General features: G+C 37.8%; 1 protein-coding gene across 5 annotated transcripts in view; it reads right to left on the reverse strand.

Moving 5' to 3' along the window:
- The window catches only part of VPS13B (vacuolar protein sorting 13 homolog B), a 607,742-nt gene that overhangs the window by 545,167 nt on the left and 40,473 nt on the right, over window positions 1-22,102 (reverse strand). For all 5 annotated transcript variants that reach the window (XM_070391987.1, XM_070391986.1, XM_070391988.1 and 2 more), the window contains exons 9-15: window positions 20,229-20,324; window positions 19,659-19,781; window positions 19,057-19,194; window positions 18,059-18,146; window positions 14,053-14,244; window positions 10,507-10,676; window positions 5,899-6,093 (exon numbers count right to left, since the gene is read on the reverse strand). In XM_070391987.1, coding sequence (XP_070248088.1) covers window positions 5,899-6,093; window positions 10,507-10,676; window positions 14,053-14,244; window positions 18,059-18,146; window positions 19,057-19,194; window positions 19,659-19,781; window positions 20,229-20,324 — 1,002 coding nt within the window. The remainder of the gene's footprint in view (window positions 1-5,898; window positions 6,094-10,506; window positions 10,677-14,052; window positions 14,245-18,058; window positions 18,147-19,056; window positions 19,195-19,658; window positions 19,782-20,228; window positions 20,325-22,102) is intronic.

Genomic DNA, 22,102 nt, shown 5'->3' on the forward strand with positions numbered 1-22,102 from the left:
CACAAAGCAGCGGAGTGAAGACTGAAGGCGGCTCCAGCCAGAGCGAAGGCCTGGGTCCGGGTGCCAGAGGAAAACCGGTGCCGGCAGCCAGGAGAAGGGAAGGCCTATTGCATGAATCTTTTCGTGCAACAGACCTCTAGTAATTTAATAAACAAAAAAAGAATCAAACACTTCAAAATTACATATTGCTAGAACATCTTCATTTGATTTAGCTCATTAACTTCCAATCTTACTCTGTCTTTCTCCCACCTTCCATTTCCTCCTTCCACTCTCCAAAAAAGTATGATTGATTTTCGACTTATTTTTAAAGAAAAAACAAACAATATATCCACCACCATCTCTCCTCCAACCATCAGTAAAATTCTACTTCTCGCCTTTAATCAGCAAATTTCTTCAAAGAGTATCCTGAAGAATGCTTTTTTTTTTTCATTGCCTACTCATTCCTTAAACCTTCTAAATCTAGTTTTTGTTCATATATCCATAGAAACAAAAATTCTGGACTAAAACTGATACTTATGTTCTTTTCTTCTTGAGAGAAAAAAAAAGTATTTTCTCTTGGTTTTTTGCACCAACAATTTAGGAGAGAAAACAATAAATAATAGTAGCTGACTTTTCCATCACCCAGAATTTTAAAAATATGAATACTGTCATTCTGTCACCTATAATATTAAAGAAATAAAATTCTCCAAAATACAGGGTAAGGTAAAAGGAGGTTTACAGTTGTTTGAGTGAAAAATAATAAAATAATTAATAAATAATAATACAAGAATAAACTTTCACAACTGTAAACCTACTTTTGCCCTACCCTGTACATAAGTAGTAATTACAACTTAACAATAAAAAGACGAATAACTCAATTTTTAAATGGGCAAAAAAAGACTTGAACAGATATTTCTCCAAAGAAGATATGAAAATGACCAATAAGCAAATGAAAAAACTGCTCAACATCAGTCATTATGGAAACATGAACCAAAACCACAAGATACTACTTCACAACCACTAAGATCCTATACAATAAAAGCCTAATACGCAAATCGACCGAATAGCAGAATGACAGGTGGAACAACTGGTCACTATGACACGCACTGACCACTGGGGGGAAGACGCTCAACGCAGGAGCTTTCCCCAGCCCGCAGGCTCCAGGCCATCCAAGATGGGTGGCAGCAGAGGCCCCCCAATCGCCCTGCCAGTCGCCCCACAGATTGGCCCTGATTGCCAGCCAGGCCTAGGAACCCTACCCATGCACGAATTTCGTGCACCGGGCCTCTAGTAACTAAAATAAAAAAGACAAACAATAACAAGTGTTAGTGTAGATGTGGAAGAAAATAGGAACCCTCATTCACTGTTGATGGAATAGTACAACAATGTGACAATCCCTTTAGAAGAAAAGTTTGGCAGTCCCTAAAAATGTTAAAAATGACCAGGGAACTTCATACCTAGGTTTACACCCAAGAAAAATTGAAAATTTGTGTTCATGGTTCCAGTACAGAGCTGGCAGCTATGGGAGGAGCGGTATGGAAGGCCAAAGACCAATTCTGAATCCGTGGCCACAAGCCAAGAGCCTCAACACACAGGTAGTCGAGACCTCCAGATGGGCCGTAGAGCCAGAATCAGGACCCTGGCGAGCTCCCTAGAGCTAAAATCAGGATGTTCTGCTTCATGAGGGAGGTAGAGCCTAAGGATCGCATTTTCCTGATGGACCTCTTTGCTATCACACATGAACCGAATGTGTCAGGTAGCTTTAGATATAGCCCCTTCCTCAGCATTACAGATGGTAACCATCCCAAATAGCATGAATTGCTAATAAACTTTATAATAAATTTTAACGCTATAATAATGAAAATTAAACTTTGAAAACTTCCTCAAAGTTTACATATAGTAATCATCCCAAATAACATGAATTGCTGATAAACTGTATAATAAATCATTTCTTTGAGTCAGTTCCCACTACTCATATAAAATAACTCTACCAGCCAAAACCGGTTTGGCTCAGTGGATAGAGCGTCGGCCTGCGGACTGAAGGGTCCCAGGTTTGATTTCGGTCAAGGGCATGTGCCTGGGTTGCGGGCACATCCCCAGTGGGGGATGTGCAGGAGGCAGCTGATGGATGTTTCTCTCTCATCGATGTTTCTGACTCTCTCTATCTCTCTCCCTTCCTCTCTGTAAAAAAAATCAATAAAAATATATTTAAAAAAATAAATAAATAAAATAAAATAAAATAACTCTACCAAATCCTGAAATTTATAAAATGTACTAGACTACTGAAGAAGCATCAAAAACGCAATGAAATATTCAAGACTCAAGGCTTCTTTGAAGTATTCAATATTCATACTGCTAATGAAAAGTTATTCTACATGTACTATTCCCACTCTGCCCACATGTAACTTCCTGGCACATTTAACTTATCTATCATAACAACAGTCAAACTAACCAAATATAAAAGACAACTAGACAGCATAGCAGTGGTTCTCAACCTTCCAAATGCCGCAACCCTTTAATACAGTTCCTCATGTTGTGGTGACCCCCAATTTCATTGTTACAAATTGAACATAATTAAAGCATAGTGATTAGTCACAAAAACAATATGTAATTATGTATGTGTTTTCCGATGGTCTTAGGCGACCCCTGTGAAAGGATTGTTCGACCCCCAAAGGGGTCGCGATGCACAGGTTGAGAACCTCTGATGTATAGCAAAAGACCTTTTCCCAAAACAAAACTTTATCTAAACTACATTATAACTTTTACATTACCCTGAAAATTAGAGACTTTAATATATTAATAATAGTGGTAGTGAAGAACTATTCCAATAACTTTCATGTCAGAGTGGATGATAACCATATTAGTGACCAATGGCTTTGATAACCATTTACTTTGGGGACAGGGCATGCCTTATCCATTTTTATTGCTGATTGTCTGCAATATAGAAAGAACTTAATATTTACCAAGTTAATGAGTAAGTAGAATGCCTTGAAAAGATTAGTAAACTACCTAAATTAGACCTGTTTGAACAAAACAAAGCAAATATTCTTAACATTATAATCTGATACTCAAGTTGCACCAATATTTTACAAAACCATACATCCTAGTATATTAATGTGATAACTAATTTAAAAGTATAATCTGATACTCAAGGTGCACCAATATTTTACAAAACCATACATCCCAGTATATTAATGTGATAACTAATTTGACCCAAGAGATGGTCAAAATTATATATATACTAGAGGCCCAGTGCACAAAATTCGTGCACGGAGGGAGGGGGAATTTCCCTCAGCCCAGCCTGCACCCTCTCCAATCTGGGACCCCTTGAGAGATGTCCAACTGCCTGTTTAGGCCCGATCCCACTAAAGAGGCAGTCAGACATCCCTCTCACAATCCAGGATTGCTGGCCCCCAACCACTCGCCTGCCTGCTTGCCTGCCTGATTGCCCCTAACCACTCCCCTGCCAGCTTCATCGACACCTAACTGCTCCCCTGCCAGCCTGATTGCCCCTAAATGCCCTCCCCTGCAGGCCTGGTCACCTCCAACTGCCCTCTCCTGCTGGTCTGGTCACCCCTAACTGCCCTCCCCTGCTGGCCTGGGTCCCCCCAACTGCCCTCCTCTGCTGGTCCAGTCACCCCTAACTGCCTTCCCCTGCAGACCTGGTCCCTCCCAACTGCTCTCCCCTACAGGCCTGATCACCCACAACTGCCCTCCCCTGCTAGCCATCTTGTGGTGGCCATCTCTGACCACATGGGAACAGCCACCTTGTGTGTTCGAGTGATGGTCAATTTGCATATTACCTCTTTATTATATAGGATATTAGAGGCCTGGTACACGAAACTCATGCACTCAGTGGGGGAGGGGATCCTTCAGCCCGGCCTGCGCCCTCTCATAGTCCGGGAGTTCAACCAGGAGACCGGGAGTTCAATCGCTCACTATGACGTGTGCTGACCACCAGGGAAGGAAGGCCCTGGCCAGCAGCCAGAAGGCCCCAATTGGCCTTGATCGCAGACAAGGCATAGGGACCCTACCCATGCACGAATTTCATGCCCCGGGCCTCTAGTTGATCAATAGTTGAGTTTATCTTTTTGTATTACTTATACTGGTATTACTTATTTACAAAAAAAAAAAAAAAAATGTAGGAGTTGAGCAAAGCCTCCAATAATTAACTTTACATAACTTGATTTAAAGTAATCAAAAGTTTTCCTTCTGTGTCTAGAAATTAACATGAATCCAATAAGAGGAAAGTGACAAAAAAATGTGTTAAAACGCTCCTTATAAAACATTGTCTCACATAAACATTCCCCTCAAAGAAATCATGAGTCTTTTAGAACACTATTATAAACTAAATGCTCTTTCACACTGCTTATAAATATCATCAATGATACATACAACCTTCAAAAATTATACTTATTATTCTTACAAACATTAATTTCTTCAAATAATTGAAGAGATATCTTTGAATCAGGTACACTTTATTTCTTATCCATTTTAATTATATTGAATAATGAATATATTTGTCGTATCTTATTTAAATTTAATTGTATGAGATACTAATTCTGTGAAATTACAACTTAAGAAAAACAGATATTTATTTAATTCTCCCCATGCTACCAGATACTAATAAAGAAAAAAAAAATCGGGAAACTGGACAGATACATGCAAAAAAATGAAACCAGACCACCAACTTACACCATACACAAAAATAAACTAAAATGGATAAAGGACTTAAACATAAGACAGGAAACCATAAAAATACTAGAGGAATCCACAGGCAGCAAAATCTCAGACATATGCTGAAGTAATTTCTTCACTGATACTGCTCCTAGGGCAATGGAAACTAAAGAGAAAATAAACAAATGGGACTACATCAAAATAGAAAGCTTTTGCACAGCAAAGGAAACCATCAACAAAACAACAAGAAAGCTCACTGCATGGGAGAACATACTTGCAAATGTTATCACTGATAAGGGTTTAATCTCCAACATTTACAGGGAACTCATACAACTTAACAAAAGGAAGATAAACAACCCAATCAAAAAATGGGCAACGGACCTAAATAGATACTTTTTGAAAGAAGACAGAAGAAAGGCCAAAAGACATATGAAAACATGTTCAAAGTTACTAATCATCCAAGAGATGCAAATCAAAACGACAATGCGGTACCATCTCACACCTGTCAGACTGGCTATCATCAACAAATCAACAAACGACAAGTGCTAGCAAGGATGTGGAGAAAAAGGGACCCTCATGCACTGCTGGTGGGAATGCAGACTGGTGCAGCCACTGTGGAGAACAGTATGGAGTTTCCTCAAAAAACTAAAAATGGAACTCCCATTTGACCCAGTGATCCCACTTCTAGGAATATATCCCAAGAAACTAGAAACACCAATTAGAAAGGACATATGCACCCATATGTTCATAGCAGCACAATTCACCATAGCTAAGATTTGGAAACAGTCTAAGTGCCCTTCAGTAGATGAATGGATTAAAAAACTGTGGTACATGTACATGAGGGAATACTATGCTGAGGTAAAAAAGGAGTTCTTACCATTTGCAACAGCATGGATGGAACCTAAGAGCATTATGCTAAGCGAAATAAGCCAGTCAGAGAAAGATAAATACCACATGCTCTCACTCATTTGTGGAATATAATGAACAACATAAACTGATGAACAAAAACAGATCCAGAGAAGCATCCATCAGACCATCAAACCTCAGAGAGAAGGTAGGGGAGGGTGGGGGTAAGAGGGAGAGATCAACCAAAGGACTTATATGCAAGCATATAAGCCTAACCAATGGACACAGACAACAGGGGGGTGAGGCCATGAGTGGGGGAGATAGGGGGTAATGTGGGGATAAGGACACATATGTAATAACTTAATATAATAAAAATTAAAAATTCACTTTTCATACCTTAAGGTAGCAGTGTGCATAGCAATAATGAAGCAGATTATCAGAAGGCTGAGTAAGGCTGCTGACCACTTGCACCAAACGTTCAGCATACATTGGCACAGAATGTTCCAGATTAATTTTATCCACCAATATCTGAATAGATGGTAAAGGCCGAAGAGGTTGGAAGTTTGTCGTATTCATGAAGTTACTCGAGTTCTGGAAAATAAGAGTGTTCACTTCCTATTTCAGAACAGTGACTGATGTGCAATGTCCTCTATATAAGCTTCAGACTAGCACATTTTGCAGTGATATCAAATCAATCTAGAAATGATGCTTTTCTAAGGGACACTTATCAAAACAAAATATGATATTCAATAGTCTGTTCCATGCTTCTATGTCTCTGGATCTATTTTGTTCATTAAGGCAGGGGTGGGTGGGAAGAAATTAACCAAAGAACTTGTATGCATATATGCACAACCTATGGACACAGACAATAGTATGGTTAAGGCCTGGGCTGGGGAAGGCCGAGAAGGGGGCACACAGGGGGAGGCTAAAATAGGGGGGCAGGGGGGAATGAGGCATCTGTAATAATTGCAACAATAAAGACAAATTTTAAAAAAATAACAAAACCTTGTATATATTTTAAGTATGTCCCATATTTGAAAAAATATATATCTATTGCAAAATTATCAATGCACCTCTAAACTAAAGCTTTTTATTTTTTCAATCAACTGTAATAGTGCCACTATGTGCCTCAGTACATTTCCAAAGCATAATCATTCCAAAAAAATTTACTAGATATCCCAGAGCCAGGCATCTTTCATCTTCTTTCCTTCTATTCATATTTAGATAACTAAGGGACTAAGTGGACTACTTCAGACAGTTTCAAAAATACTTTTAATAAGAAAGTTTGCAGAACAGAAAAATGTCTGATCCGTATCATATCTATTAATAATACATATACTAAAGGCTCATAAAGTCCTAAGAATCTCAAGATAGGCTTAGTATTTTCAGTGTTTCAAAGTACAGAACTTTTCTAAGCTTCAAAATAAATGCATGTAAGTTTCCAGGTGTTCAGAATATCAACTCTGATTGACAAACAATCTAGTATCTTAGAACTTACCCTCTTATAATGCCATCCCTGCTGTTCTCAAAAAGGAAAACTCTGACCTTATACCCAGAGATACGTGAAAAAATGTGGGAAGAGCAGTTTCACTGTTTTGTTTTGTCTGTCTTTCGCTGGGAAGCAGTACTAGCATTTAGAAGTCCCTAACGATGGTAAATGCTACTTAATACTCCTCTAGTTCAAAAAATCAATAGTGCAATTATTAAGAACCAGTGTAACTAAAATTAACTAAATTGAGTTTACAATCCTGAAATTTTGACTATTAATCATAATTTTTAAACCACCATCTATTAAGCAATTACAGCAAATCTTAAGTGTAGCGCTCAACAATTTTTTACAACTGACATTTCAAGTACCTTAGAAAGCTCTCTTTTGTTCCTTCTCAGGCAATATTGAACCCTATCCAGAGGTAACTAATACTCTCACTTCAATCATCATAGATTAGTTTTGCCTGTTTTTGACCTTCATATAAATAGAATCATAGAATATATACTCATGTCTGCCTGCTTTCATTCAACATAACATTGGTAAGAATTATCTGTTTTTCATTCCTTGAGTTGACACTTTTATCATTATGAAGAGGTTCTCTTTATTTATAATTCTTCTTGTGTTGGCTCCAAATTTGCTGATATTAAATTAGCCATACTATCTTTCCTTTGATTAGCATTTAAATAGCATCTCTTTGTCCATCCTTTTACTTCTAACTTGTGTCATAATTTTCAGTTCTAGAACTTCATTTGGTTCTTCTTTTTATGGTCTGAGGTTTCTTTTGAACTTATTCATCATAGTTACTTTAAAGTTCGTGCTTAATATTGACATATTTTAATTTTCTCCATTGAAATTTTCCTCAGGTTATCTCTTTACCTAGCAACACAATAACTAATTATGAGTAGCCAACTGAGAGCAAAATGAAACTACTGCATCATAGTCAATTCCATGCCATACTTCCAAAAGTTCTTATTTAAAGTTAGGATATTTTTTATTTCTATAATCATCATCAGTATGTAGACATCAAAAGAAATATAAGCAAAAAATAATAACTTAAATAAATAAGATACCTTATATGCATGTGGCAAACTCAGAAAGCAAGACATTGCATACTGACCTAAACAAATATTGAACATTTAATAAGTCCTCATCCTATATAATAAAGAGCTGATATGCTAATTAGACTGGACGGTAGAACGGCCTTCCGGAAGACCAATGGGCGGGGGGCAGGGCACAGGGTCATGAGGCAGCCGGGGCTGAGAAGGCCTACCCTTGCACGAATTTTGTGTATAGTTAACAATAACAGTAGTAATCACTGGGTTTCTAATATGCACAAAATGGTTTACATGTATTATCTCATTGAATATTCAAAATAATTCTAGAAGATAGGTACTAGAGAGGAACTGCTCTGTGCCAGCACCCTGACAGTTTTTCACAAATCCATGTAGACTGCACAGGCGAGGCTCAACTTTAGCAGAGCTAAGCCTTGGTAGAACATCCTGTGATAGCTCTCAGAACAAGAGATTAGTGGTTTTGTAAGGAGCTGCTAAAAGACCATTTCTCATCTTGAGAGAGGCTACTATGAAACATTTTCTCATCAGCCTCATTCAGGCGAGATAAGGGACTTTCCACCTACCCATCGTAAGAGTATACCTGTAGGCTATAATACCGCTTAGCTACAGTATAGAATTGAACCCTATGAACAGGGTACCCTACCAGTATGTTAGATGTCAGTTGGCCCTCTGGTTTCAGGATTATCCTCCTGAAGGGAATGCAAGCTGACACCATTATGAGTTGCTTTTGCTGTCTCTGTAAGTAACAAACCATTTAATATCTGTACTTGTTGCTTCTTTACTGGCTAAATCTGTCAGCCCACTTGAAAAATACAGCTAGGATATGGTCTGACTTCTAGACTCATGCCCTCCAAGATTTCCTTATGTAGCCTTAGCTTAAGGTTACTGCATTTAAATATATAAAAGTTACTCTCTAAGAAAAAGCAATCATAGTTACATTGATTCAACTTCATAATGGACTAGAGGCCCGGTGCACAAAATTTGTGCACTGGGGGGGGGGGGGGGGGGGTCCCCTCAGCCCGGCCTGTGCCCTCTCGCAGTCTGGGACCCCTCAGGAGATAACGACCTGCTGGCTTAGGCCTGCTCCCGGGTGGCAGAGGGCAGGCCCAATCCCTAGGTGCAGCCCCTGATCGGGCTCAGAGCAGGGTTGATTGGGGAGTTGGGGCGCCGCCCCCTGTCATGCACAGAGCAGGGCCCATCAGGGGGTTGGGGAGCTCCCCCCTGTCATGCACAGAGTAGGGCCGATAGGGGAATTAGGGCACTGCCCCCGGTCACACACAGAGCAGGGCATATCAGGGGGTTGGGGCGCCGCCACTGTCACACTCAGGGCAGGGCCCATGGGGAGGTTATGGCTCTACCCTGTGTGTGTGTGTGGGGGGGGGGGGGGGCACCACACTCTGTCACACACAGAGAAGGGCCGATCAGGGGGTTGGGACACCGCACCCTGTCACACACAGAGTCGCAGGGCGATCAGGGATTGGGGAGCTCCCCCTATCAGGCACAGAGCAGGGCTGATCAGGGGGTTGGGGCGCCTTCCCCTGTCACGAACAGAGCAGGGCGGATAGGGAGGTTGTGGCCCCGCCCCCTGTCACACACAGAGCCACAGGGCGATCAGGGGCTTTGGGCCCTGCCCCCTGTCACGCTGATTCTGGTGCCGGGAGGCCTCGCAGCTCCGCTGATCCCGGTGCTGGGAGGCATATTACCCTTTTACTATATAGGATAGAGGCCTGCGGGCCGGCTGGTTTGCCCTGAAGGGAGTCCTGGATCAGGGTGGGGGTCCCCACTGAGGTGCCTGGCCAGCCTGGATGAGGGGATGATGGCTGTTTGCAGCTGGTCACACACCCTTCAGGGTGGGGGTTCCCACTGGGGTGCCTGGCCAGTCTGGGTAAGGGGCTGAGGGCTGCTTTCAGGCTGGTGGTTGTTGACTGAAGCTCCCAACCGCTCCTTTTTTTTCTCTTTTTTTTATTTTATTCTGGGCCAGCTTTAGCTCTGGCTCTAGCTCTGAGGCTTTCGCTGCTGAGCGTTCTATAATCGAAACAATGTATAACTCCAGCTCTGAGATGCCGGCTGGCTGAAAGCTGGTTTCTGGGGTTTTGTTTAGCTTCTATATTTGTTAGAATGCTTCAAACTGCCAGCTCAGAGGCCGGCAAGTCAGGCGGGGAACGTTGGAGTCCTCCTTCACTGAAGCAAGCAAGCCTCATGTTCACTTCCAGCTGCCTGGCTGCCGGCTGCCATCTTGGCTGACAGTTAATTTGCATAAGGATATGCTGATTAACCAATGGGAAGGGTAGCGGTTGTACGCTAATTACCATGTTTCTCTTTTATTAGTGTAGATAATTACATAAGCAAATATTCTTTTACTTAATCGCCTTCCTCTTACAATATCACAGAGCCAACAAATATGGAGATATGGAAAAACGGATAGTAAACCACAAAATATACCTTTTCTCCCATAATGACAGGTAGCAAATGATCCAGCAAATTGAATTCAGCCATAAAAATTGTACAGGTACATTTGAGGAGAGTAATACTTGTATGTCGAGTAGGAATATACTCCTCCAAAGATGCCACTTCTTCCAAACTCAGTACTGTTTCATTTTCATCTTTAATATCTAAAATGAAACAAAAATTTCAATTAAAAATTAATTTTTAAATGATTGATTTTCTTAAATTACTGAAAAATTCATTGGCTTCCCGAACTTTAAGGTCAAATTCTATTTTTCAACAATAAAGCAGTTGTTAAATAATGTTTCTTTAAATCAATATGAATTAAATTACTCTAGAATATAAATGTCTTTGCTACATCAAATTTTATATTTTTATTTTTAAATGTTTTTAACATTTTAAAGAAATTCCCAATCTCTTTTGTCAAAGGAATAACAGCTTCTATTCATGAAAACACCATTAAGATAATGTAAAAGCCAGCCAGACAGGGAGAAAATATATCCCATAGATAGACAGATACATAGATAGACATAAATATCTACATAAAGGACTTGTACCTACATCATATTCAAAATAAAAAAAAATTTAAACCCCCTAAAAATCAATAATAATAAACAAACAATTCAATAGAAATATGGCCCAAAAGAGCCTTGAATAAGCAAAAGACAACATATCCAAATGGCCAAAGATCCTATCAAAAGCTAGTTACTATCATTAGGCATCAGATAACTGCAAATAAAGTCACAATGTGATAGAACTACAGATCCATTACAAAAAATTAATACAATAGAGAGCTGGTTCTTTGAAATAATTAATAAAATTGACAAATACCTGGCTGGCCTGACTAAGGAAAAAAGAGAAAAGATCCACATAAATAAAATCAGAAATGAAAAAGAAGTTACCACACAGACTGTCAAACCACCTCAGAAGGAAGGAGGGGGCGGGGATCAACCAAAGGACTGACATGCATGCATATAAGCATAAGCAATGGACACAGACACTAGGTGGGTGAGGGCATGTGCTGGTGGGTGGAAGTGCTGGGGAGAGGTCGATGGGGGGGAAAGGAGATATATGGAATACTTTAAACCAGGGGTTGCGAATCAGTGGTCCATGAGGTCCGAAAGTTTGGCGCCCACTGCTAAACAATAAAGAATTAAAGAAAAAAAAATCAAGCACACAGCCGATCCATGATTCTCTCTCATTATGGATGTTTCTCTCTCTTCCCCTCCCTTCCTCTCTGAAATCAATAGAAGTATTTTTTTAAAGAAATTAGTACATATGTTTAACAAAAGGCATGTACTAGAATGTTTTTGGCATCAGTATCAAAATAACTGAAAACCGAATACTAATAGTAAAATGGATAAATAAGTTATAATATAATCACACAATGGGATACTATCCTGTAATGAGAATAAATCTCATGTACATAATGTCAGCTAAAGCCAGAGACAAAAGAGTACATACTGTGTGATTCCATTTACATGAATTCTAAAATAAACAAAGCAAAACCTATGATGTTAGAAGTAAGGAGAATGGTTACCCTGGGGGTGAGAGTAGTAACCAGAAGAGGGCACAAAGAGACTTCTGGAGTGCTGGTAAGCATCCATATCTTGAACATTTACACAAATGTGGTTAAGTTTGCGAAATTCACAGAACTATACCCTTAGGTTTTATGTGCTTTCCAATATGTGTATTACACTTCAACAAATAGCTACCAAAAAAGTGGAGAACTGCTAACTACTTGAGATTTAACGCCTGTGCACTAGTACAAATGTCGTAAATATTCAGGGTTTGGCAAAAGTAGGTTTACAATTGTTCACATGGAAAAAGACATGCAGGTTATTATCACAGTAAAATTTTCATATATTCACAACTGGAAACCTACTTTTGCTCACTGCTGTATGTATATACAGGCAGCTCTCTCTTTATACAATTCTGATATGCACGAATTTGTTTAAAAATGCCAGTTCCCAAAAGCACAGTTCAAATACTGTATCAGTTACCACAGTATAATAACTGTAACTAACTGCATAAAGTATAAACTTCACTGCTAGTTGTTCAGCCCATAAATCACTTTCATAAATAAGAGATGAGCATCATGATCAGTGACCAATCATGTCACTTCTTTCCAAGTTTGTCAGGTTTGGTTACTACTTACTGGTATCAGTTATATTTAGCTCATGCATGGATAGCAAAGCATGTGGTTGTACTGCTTCTTTGATTACTAGTGATAAATCTGCATGACATTTTACAAAAATTAATAACTGAAACAGGGAACTGGCAAAGATGAAAGTGCAGCAACCAAACAAAAACCGATAATGTTGGAAATTGAAATTTTAATTGAACATAACTGGTGTTACAGAATAGCTGACCATGGAAATATCGATACTGCATGCTTGGAGAGACTAGATATGCAGCTAAGGGAGGTTAGTATAATTTAGGATAACAGCAAATATGCTGTGATAAAAATAAAATTTAAAAAGTGTCAACAGAAACAGGAGCTTATTTCTCTTTCACAGAACAATCTGAGTCTTAAGGGTCAGAGCAGACATGGTGCTTCCACACTACGAAGACTCAGGCTCTATCTTACTGCTCTGTCACATGCAGCATGCAGCTTTCACTCAGGGTCTAAGATGACAGCTACAGCGCCTGTCGTTATAATTGCTTTCCTGCCAGGAGGGGCCAGTGGGAAAGGAAAGCATGCTCTTTACCTTTAAAATCCTGGCCTAAGAATTCATATGAAGTTCTGCACCAACCTCAGTAGCCAGAATCTAGCCATATGACTATACTTGGGGTATGTAATCTTTATTTCTATCAATAAAATTTCTATCATAGAAATTTATTTTACTATAAAATAACAGGAGAATGGATATTGAGAAGACAATTTAAGCATCTATCACAATAATTAATTTAATTATAGACAAAGAGAAATGAAAAATCAGTGGTGGTAATTAAATTTCCTTTGGTCAATAATAAGTGGGAGTCAGAATTCAAACCACAGTCTGACCCCATACGCTGAGTTCTTTACTGTCCCTTACACTCTCATTGTGCTATTACATCCTACTCTATAGTACTTTATTATATAAAAAAGAAATTTATATTTTATGAAACTGATAACCACATATTCATGCCATGTAGCAAAACTTCGTTGTACAGCAAATTCTTTTTTACCAGTAAGATCTAAGTTTTCCTGAATACTAAATGTGTATGTTTAAAGCACATCTTCATGTCTGCTCTTTAGAATCCACCAGCGTAGAAAAATGGTCACATCTCAAGAGTATTCACTAGCAAGAGTACCAAAAAGGTGTGACATTAAAGTATCGACAAATACTGGCAAATAAGTACTTATTCAAATAACTCCCTAATCTTGACCTCTCCCATAACTTCTATATACAAGTTTATTTTTTAAATTAACAACAAAATACATGAAAGTCAGATAGGCAAAATTTACTAAAAAGGGTAAATTAGCAAAATATTAAAAAATAGATTATATAATCATTCAAATCAATTGGCAAGAGATTCGAAATTAAGATAAAAACAAACCTGGTTTTAGCCCACTATACGATTCATATTCGTGTTCCAAGGCACAAACAATCATTTTCAAAATTCTATGTACTGCACTGCTATCCAAGCGAAAATCAAGAGGACCTATAACAAGGCTTTTGGTAGACTTCTCCTGAACTATTCCCAAATCTTCACTTTTCCCTAAAGAAAAGTCTTGTTGATTTGCAGAACCTAAAAGAAGCCAAATTTTATATTAATATTTTTGGCATCAAACATACCAAGTATACATTTTAATGTTACTCTTCTCTCATCTTTTTAGCTTATAGCTTAATGCCTTAAAACCAATTCTCCATCAGTTGCATACACAGAACTTTGCTGATCTATAATTTTCTCTATGCAGATGAGAAGATACTATCACCAAAAAGCAACCAATTCAAAATAAATTATTCCTGTTATCTATTTCTGTTATAAAAAGTGCTATAAAATTTAAAGTCATTCTTAGAAATTTATTCTTTCAAATCTAATTGCTTATATCCAATAATTCTATACACAAAGCCATTATGTTGAGTGGGAAAAGGGACTGGAAGAAGTTGCATTTTACCACTATTTTAATCTAAGAATTTCACTGAAAATTAGATTGTTTAAAATTACATGATCACAGGATACCTTGACAGTTCTATAATGACCATAAAAGTGAACAATAAGTAGCAACTGCTTTGAAATCTTTCCAGAATAAATTATCATGGTCGTGCTCCATGATGCAGAATCCAAGTTCCTCAGTCCCTTATCTACCTATATACTGAAGAGAAGATAGAAAATGGGGAGAAGCAATAAGCAATAAGGTGGTTATAAGGATAATGATAATTAACTTTGGACATATTCAGTTTTGAGATATTTTTGAGACAAAGTGAAAATGTCAAGTATGCACTGGACATTAAAGAAGGAAAAATATGTAAAGTATATGATTGTCTAACCACTCAGCTGTATACCAGAAACCAATACAAAATAAAATTGAGAGGGGGGGAAAAAAGAAGTTTGGACTAAAAATACAATATGGGCATCATCAAAATATACTTAAATCCATGGGAAAGAATGAGATTACTTCAGAGAGAGTTTAGGAAAAGAAGTGGTATGCTGGCCTTGTGGAAAGAGCTTGGAAGCGTTTCTTCCTCTTGGAATTTTTGAAATAGTTTGAGAGGATAGTTGTTAGTTCTCCTTTGAGTAAAACTCCCTCCCTATGATGATCCTTCAAGATCAAATCCCCTGTGAAATCTTCAACCGACAGACAAAAGTAGTCACTTACATGGATCTCTCTTAGTTCTCTGTATACACTGTTATTCTTAATATTATTTACTAGAGGCATGGTGCACGGATTCATGCACCGGTGGGATCCCTCGGCCTGGCCTGCGCCCTCTCACAATGCAAGACCCCTCAGGGGATATCAGAGGCCCAGTGCACAAATTCGGCCCAATCCCCACAGGCCAGGCCGAGGGACCCCACCGGTGCACAAATCCATGCACCGGGGCTCTAGTATGCATATAAGATGTTTGGTTAATCTCTTCCCACCCTCCCCCACCCCCTCCCCTCTGAAATTCATCAGTTTGTTCCATGTTTCCATGCCTGCGCGTTGAGCGCCTGACCCCTGGTGGTCAGAGCGCATCATAGCTACTGGTCAAATGGTTGAATGGTCACTTAGGCTTTTACATATATACATTACTAGTGCCCTGGTGCACGGATTCGTGCACATTGAAAGAAAATTAATTAGAAGGTGGCTGGTGGGGCGGGACTGGGCAAGACAGGCTGGACACACCCAGGAGTCAACCTCCTGTGGTCCCTCCCCGGCCAGCCATAACCTGGGGCGGCGCCACAGTTCAAAGGGTGTCTGAGGAGTGAGCAGGGTCCCTCCCGCAGGTAGGGTCCCTCCGCCTGGCCTGTGGGGACCGGTCTGAAACTGGCTCTCTGACATCCCCCAAAGGGTCCTGGATTGAGAGAGGGTGGTTCTCGGGTGACGCACCCTGGAATCAGGCTCCCTCCTCTCTGGTTCCGGGATGCATCACCAAGAACTGCCGCTGCCAAGTCACTGCAACTTGACAGCTCCTGCGCTGAGCATCTGCCCCCTGGCAGTCAGTGCGCGTCATACCTACCGGGCAGATGGTCAGACGGTCGCTTAGCCATTTATATATATAAGTAATCATTTATTTAAGTGCATAGTTAAAAACTACCTACTGGCTTCTTGAGAAATGTTTTGGTCTTCTTCACATTCACCATATCTAACTTATCACCTAATAAATAGAAATCATTTTCTTAAATATGAAGTTAATCAAAAACATGGTGAACCTATTTTCACTAAGTTTTCAACATGGAAAAAGATTGAAATAATAAGCACAACACTCATATTACTGATGTACACACCAACATAAAATGGTTAAATTTTCAAAAACGTCTTATTGCTAGCATAATCAAATTAGAATAAGAATAAAAAAACAAATCCCCGCCAGTGTGCTCAGTGAATTGAGAATTGTCCCATGCACCAGGAAGCTGCTGGTCCGATTCCTGGTCAGAGCACATGCCTGGATTCCAGGCTCAATACCCACTGGAGGGGTCTGCAGGAGGTAGCTGATGAATGTTTCTCTCTCATCAATGTTTCTCTCTCCCCCTCTCCCTCTCTCAAAAATAAATAAAAACATATTTTAAAAATAAATATCCTCCTATATAATAAAAGGCTAATATGCAAATCAACCAAACAGCAGAACAACCAGTCGCTATGATGTGCACTGACCACCAGGGGGCAGACGCTCAATGCAGGAGCTGCCCCCTGGTGGTCAGTGCGTTCCCACAGGGGAGCACTGCTCAGCCACAAGCCGGGCTCACAGCTGGCGAGTGCAGAGGCAGTGGCAGGAGCCTCTCCCGCTTTGCAGCAGCACTAAGGATGTCCCACTGCTGGGATGTCCCACTGTTGTTTAACCCTCTGAGTGCCAACCAATATCCTAGGAACTATGTTAAAATTGCCAAGGCATTTTTGCTGATTTCACAGCAGTTTAGGAAAAAAACTATGAATTGCAAGTAACTGAAGTTACATATTCAAAAACTGAAGGAAACCTTTACTACATTGACATATTTAGCAATATCTTCATCACTAATAAAAGCAGACTTAGAACTGGACGCCATTTCGAAGCTTTGATAGCGCTCTCAGCACTTTTGGCGAAAGACAGGAGGAGCGCGATAGCGCTTCCCGGCACGCTAGCGGCTAAGCAGAGAGTGGGCCTACGCCATTAGTCAGACATCCCCTGAGGGCTCCCAGACTGTGAGAGGGCGCAGGCCAGGCTAAGGGCAACTCCCAGGCCCCGAGTGCACAAATTTCATGCACCGGGCCTCTAGTAAAGTAATAAAAATAGCTTTATAAAAAAAGCCCAAAAAAGAATAAAATACATAATAAAACACTACATGTCCACAGTTTCTAGAAGATTTTATTCTGACGTTTCTGCTTCAAATAACAAACTTTTTTAAAAAGATCTATATAACCTTCAAAATGTAATTAATACAGAAAAGGAAATATTTACTACTTTTGATAACTTAATGTAATATAAAATTTAATGCATTAAAATTTTAATATTTGATACATAACTAATTCTAGCTGATTATACAAATTCTTTTCCTTTCTTTTTATTTCATTTTATTTTTGCCATCACTATCTCCTCTACCACCTCTACCCACCCCGCTCCCCTCAACACCCTACAATCACTACACTGTTGTCCATGTCCATGAATTTCAATCAGCTTCACAAAAAAGAGATTAAAAATGTCAAGAATCTAAGAAAATTAACATGGCATTACAATTCAACCATTCCCCAGCCGGGGGAAGGTCAATGGGGAAAAACAGGAGACATATGTACTACTATTTCTAATACTTTAAACAATAAAATTAAATTAAAAAAAAAAATTCAACCATTCCCCAAAGTAACAGAAAGTAAATCTAATGTAACAGAGGACCAATTGATTCTGATGAAGCTGGGGGAAAAGCAAACATAAAAAAAAGAAAATAGTACCTTTGCCACTGCTGTTCTCCATTGTATATAAGTAATCCATGTAGAAAGCCCCAAACCTTTGCATTCCAGCTACCTCAGTATATGTCTCCTGACAACAAAGCAAACAGAAAACATGTATAGAAGAGACTTCTGAGTTTAAAATCTGGTAAGTCAAGAATCAGACACATATCCCTACAAAGAAAGTGTATCAACTGAAAGGAGTACCAAAACAACAAAAAAGCAGAGGTTATCTGAAGAATTCACTTCTAAGTAAGGTAATGCTACCTCTATTACAAACCACACTATAGTTCTACTAGACATTTTGAACACTCTATCAATTATGTCTGGTTAATTAATACCTATAATGGAGGATAGTACACTCTTGACCTGTAATACTATCAAAAACTATTTAATAATGTACACTCTCAAATAGTTCCATCCTTAAATATTTCAGTACACTTATTTGAAACAGTTTAAACACTAAAGATATTCTAAGATATTTAAAAGCATGTTAATTATACAGGTCTAAATTAAACTCTTTATTTTCAACAACAAAAGTAAATCTGTATTGAAAAGGGCTAAATGTAAATTACCTATTCTATTACACTAATCTTCAGACTTTTGGGATTTTTAAATTTATTCCATAAAAATACATTAATATAATCTTATATGAAAAAGTCAAATAATAATAAGACATATACATAGTAATACATGAAATGCTTCATCTCTTCCCATTAATCCTACAACCCAAAAGTAATTGAAATTAAAAGAGATACTTCTGTTTCCTCCATGACTATTTTAACAGTAGGGAGTGGCTGCATACCACAGAAAAGTAGAGACCTTATGAACTCCTCAAACTTCTCAGGCTATAGAAACTTGATGAAAACATTCTAAATGTCTCAGTAAACAAATAGCTTAAGAATATATTAGATGAGAAGAAAGATAACAATAATAAATAGTCATATAAGATGCCCACCCAAACACAGCCTAGAACTTGGCTCAAATATATATTCTCTGACCTTATGATGAGTTGCATCCAAGATAAATTCTGCACGAGTACCATTATTTTCTGGGCTTCGGTAATCAAACAGTGAATTTGTAAGGTAGGTCAAGCCTTTCATACTCAAAGTTTCACCACAAATGAAGAAACAGGCTTCCTGAATATAAATGCAAAATTTTTAACAGGAGGAAAAATCATTAGACCATTTAAGAAAATGAAACCTTGGTTTTATAACACCCATTCAGTAGTCAGTAGAAATCACTACAACTTGAACTCCTGTAAAAAGACAAGAATGCTGTCTCTATTTTCACTGCCTATTTTGGCAAAGAACATTTTAACAAACCAAAAAGGAACTCCAAGTAGCTGCTATAAACAAGAAAGAAGTAACATTTATGAATTGGAAAGTATTTGGAGCTACTGTCCAGGTGTTAAGTGCTACCAACTTTCTAAATTCCCCTGAGCTCTATAATTTCTTACAGGGAAAACAGTTAAAGTTCCTCTCTCAAGCCAAAGATATATGCAGTCTCACAGACTTTTTGGTATGGTTAAACACTTCAATAAGCACTTCATTATCCCTGCATTCCATCCAAAAAAAGCAGGAAAGGGAAGATTTTGACTTACAGTTTCACTCCTATTCATATTCTCTTCAAAATCTTTAACACCCATAATTCCTTTAAGGCACATGGCTCTGCAACCTACAAAACCAATCTGGCAATCAAAGAAAGGCTCTCCCATCATAAGGGCCTATAAGAGGAAAGGAAATAGAACTAAGAACTTGAATTTCATAAAAATGTTACAGGTTTTCCTAAATTTCTAAATCAGTTGAAACATCTTTACAACAGAGCCTTTTCAAATTTATTCTCCTCAGATCATAAATCCTATGAAAGTAAGAAACGTCTTACTTGTCCCTGTATCTTCAAATGACTGGCACTTCATGAACACTACGCATACATACATATGAGCACACACAAGTTAAATGAAAAAAATAAATTAATGTTGCAATTATAGTAAAACATTTGTTAAAAAAAATTATTTCAACTAATACTACTAACCACTAAAAGACAAATACAAAACTATAAATATATTTTAAACATACCAATTGTGATTAAAACATATATTCATTCAATACTAACTTTAAAAACTGTCAAAAGATTTTAAAAATACATGTTAAATGTTGAAAGATCACCTTACCTCAATTGTGGTTCCTTCTTGTTCCCAACACAATACTTCTTTAGATGTTACTTTTTGAGGACTATAATAACTACTTTCAGCTTGCATTTCAGTGAGCTAAGAAATAACATAAGAATTTTAAGTCAAATTAGTATTAAATGGCAATAAACTGTCATTATTATGATGGATTGATGGCAACAAGGCCAATTTTAAGATTTGGGAAATTTAATTATTAAGCAGGAAAACAAGTGCAACGAAAACAGCTCTAACAGATTATCCATGGCAAAAAGGTTGAATACGCTAGTCTAAGCTCAGACAGATAAATATAAGGTGTTATAGGTATTTAAATTAACTCCTTTTTCTTAACAATCTTGCTTTAAAAGGTGAAATCTTTGCACCTATAACAGTTCCATAGTTATAAAATGGTTCATATATTCTGCCAAAGTTTTTATATTTTAACCTCAATTTATTTTATATTCACTAATATATTCAGCCAGGTTTATTTCAATCATTTCCAAGATTTCTCCCCATTTGTAACCAAAAAGAAAGCTGTGAGAAAACACAAATAGAGTCAACAAAACTCTAGTTCTATGAAAGAAACAGGTTCATAGGTGTTTATTTTCAAAATATGTGTCTCACAGTATGTCTGACTCATTCAATCATGCAACAAATAACTAGATAACAAGTACGAATCTAGATGCTGACAAAAGAAAAAAAATATTCTTGTTCCCCTGAAGCTTACAACACATTATTTGTATGTATCCAAAAAATTAGATAAATTATTTTAAAAGGTAGTTTTCTAAATGCAATGTGGTATCCTGGTTGGGATCATGTACCAGAAAAAGGACATTATGAAATTCAATTAAAGTCTGGAATTCAACAGTAATGCACTAATATTGGCATCCTGGGATTGACAAATGTACTGTGAAAAGTAAAGAGGCTAACAATATGGGAACTGTGTAAGAAGTATATGTGAACTTTCTGTACTATCTCTGAAACTTTTCTGTATATCTACAACTATTCCAAAATAAAAATTTTAAAGGGTATTCTGCCCATGTTTGCTAATGATTCAGTGCCCCTTATTCTTGTGAAATGGATATAAATTCTTCAACCTTAAATATAAAGTCAACATAAAAAAGAGAAAAACATGTTTAACTTAGTCAAATAGAATTTATTGAATCAAAACGTTTATCATTTTAAGTATGATCTTTTTATACTGAGAATCAACTAATTATTCTCACTTTTTATAACAAAAATATTTTTATATAAGCTTTCGTTTCTTGGATGCTTCCCAGAACTGGTACACACACATGTTGCTGTTTTCAAGTGCAATTCCATAATCTAAAATGCATAAGTAAAACTGAATATTTTAAGCTTAATCACCTTTCAGCTGTCTGCAATTATTGTACAGAACAAGCAATTAATTGATTAAAAGGACTCAAACATTACAAGAACAATTTTCAACATTATTTTTTAAATGCTACATTTAATTTGGCATGATTTTTGTTGGATTGATATCAACTGTTCAGAATGCTAATGTAGAAACATGACCTTGTTTTCTGATCGAAATATGAACCACAAATTAATTCCATACATTCTTCAAATACAAGTTGAACAATGAATTCTAACATTTTCCTCTAATGTTGATAAATATCAACATATTTCCCTTAGAGAAACCTTACAGAGAATAAATGTTGCAAATTTTTCAAAAAATATATTAACTAATGACAAACATTGCCCCAAAAGTCTATTACAAGTTTTATATATAAATGCCTATTGACTCAGTTTAATACAATTCTTTCTCATCCATGAAGTTAACAGAAATACACCAAATTAATTTCACATTTAAAATAGGCAAAAATCACCAGAAAAATTACCAGCAATCCTTGACATCC

Source organism: Myotis yumanensis, unplaced genomic scaffold, assembly GCF_028538775.1.
Source record: "Myotis yumanensis isolate MYYU_CA2020_CCGP unplaced genomic scaffold, mMyoYum1.0.hap1 SCAF_15, whole genome shotgun sequence".
Taxonomy (NCBI): domain Eukaryota; kingdom Metazoa; phylum Chordata; class Mammalia; order Chiroptera; family Vespertilionidae; genus Myotis; species Myotis yumanensis.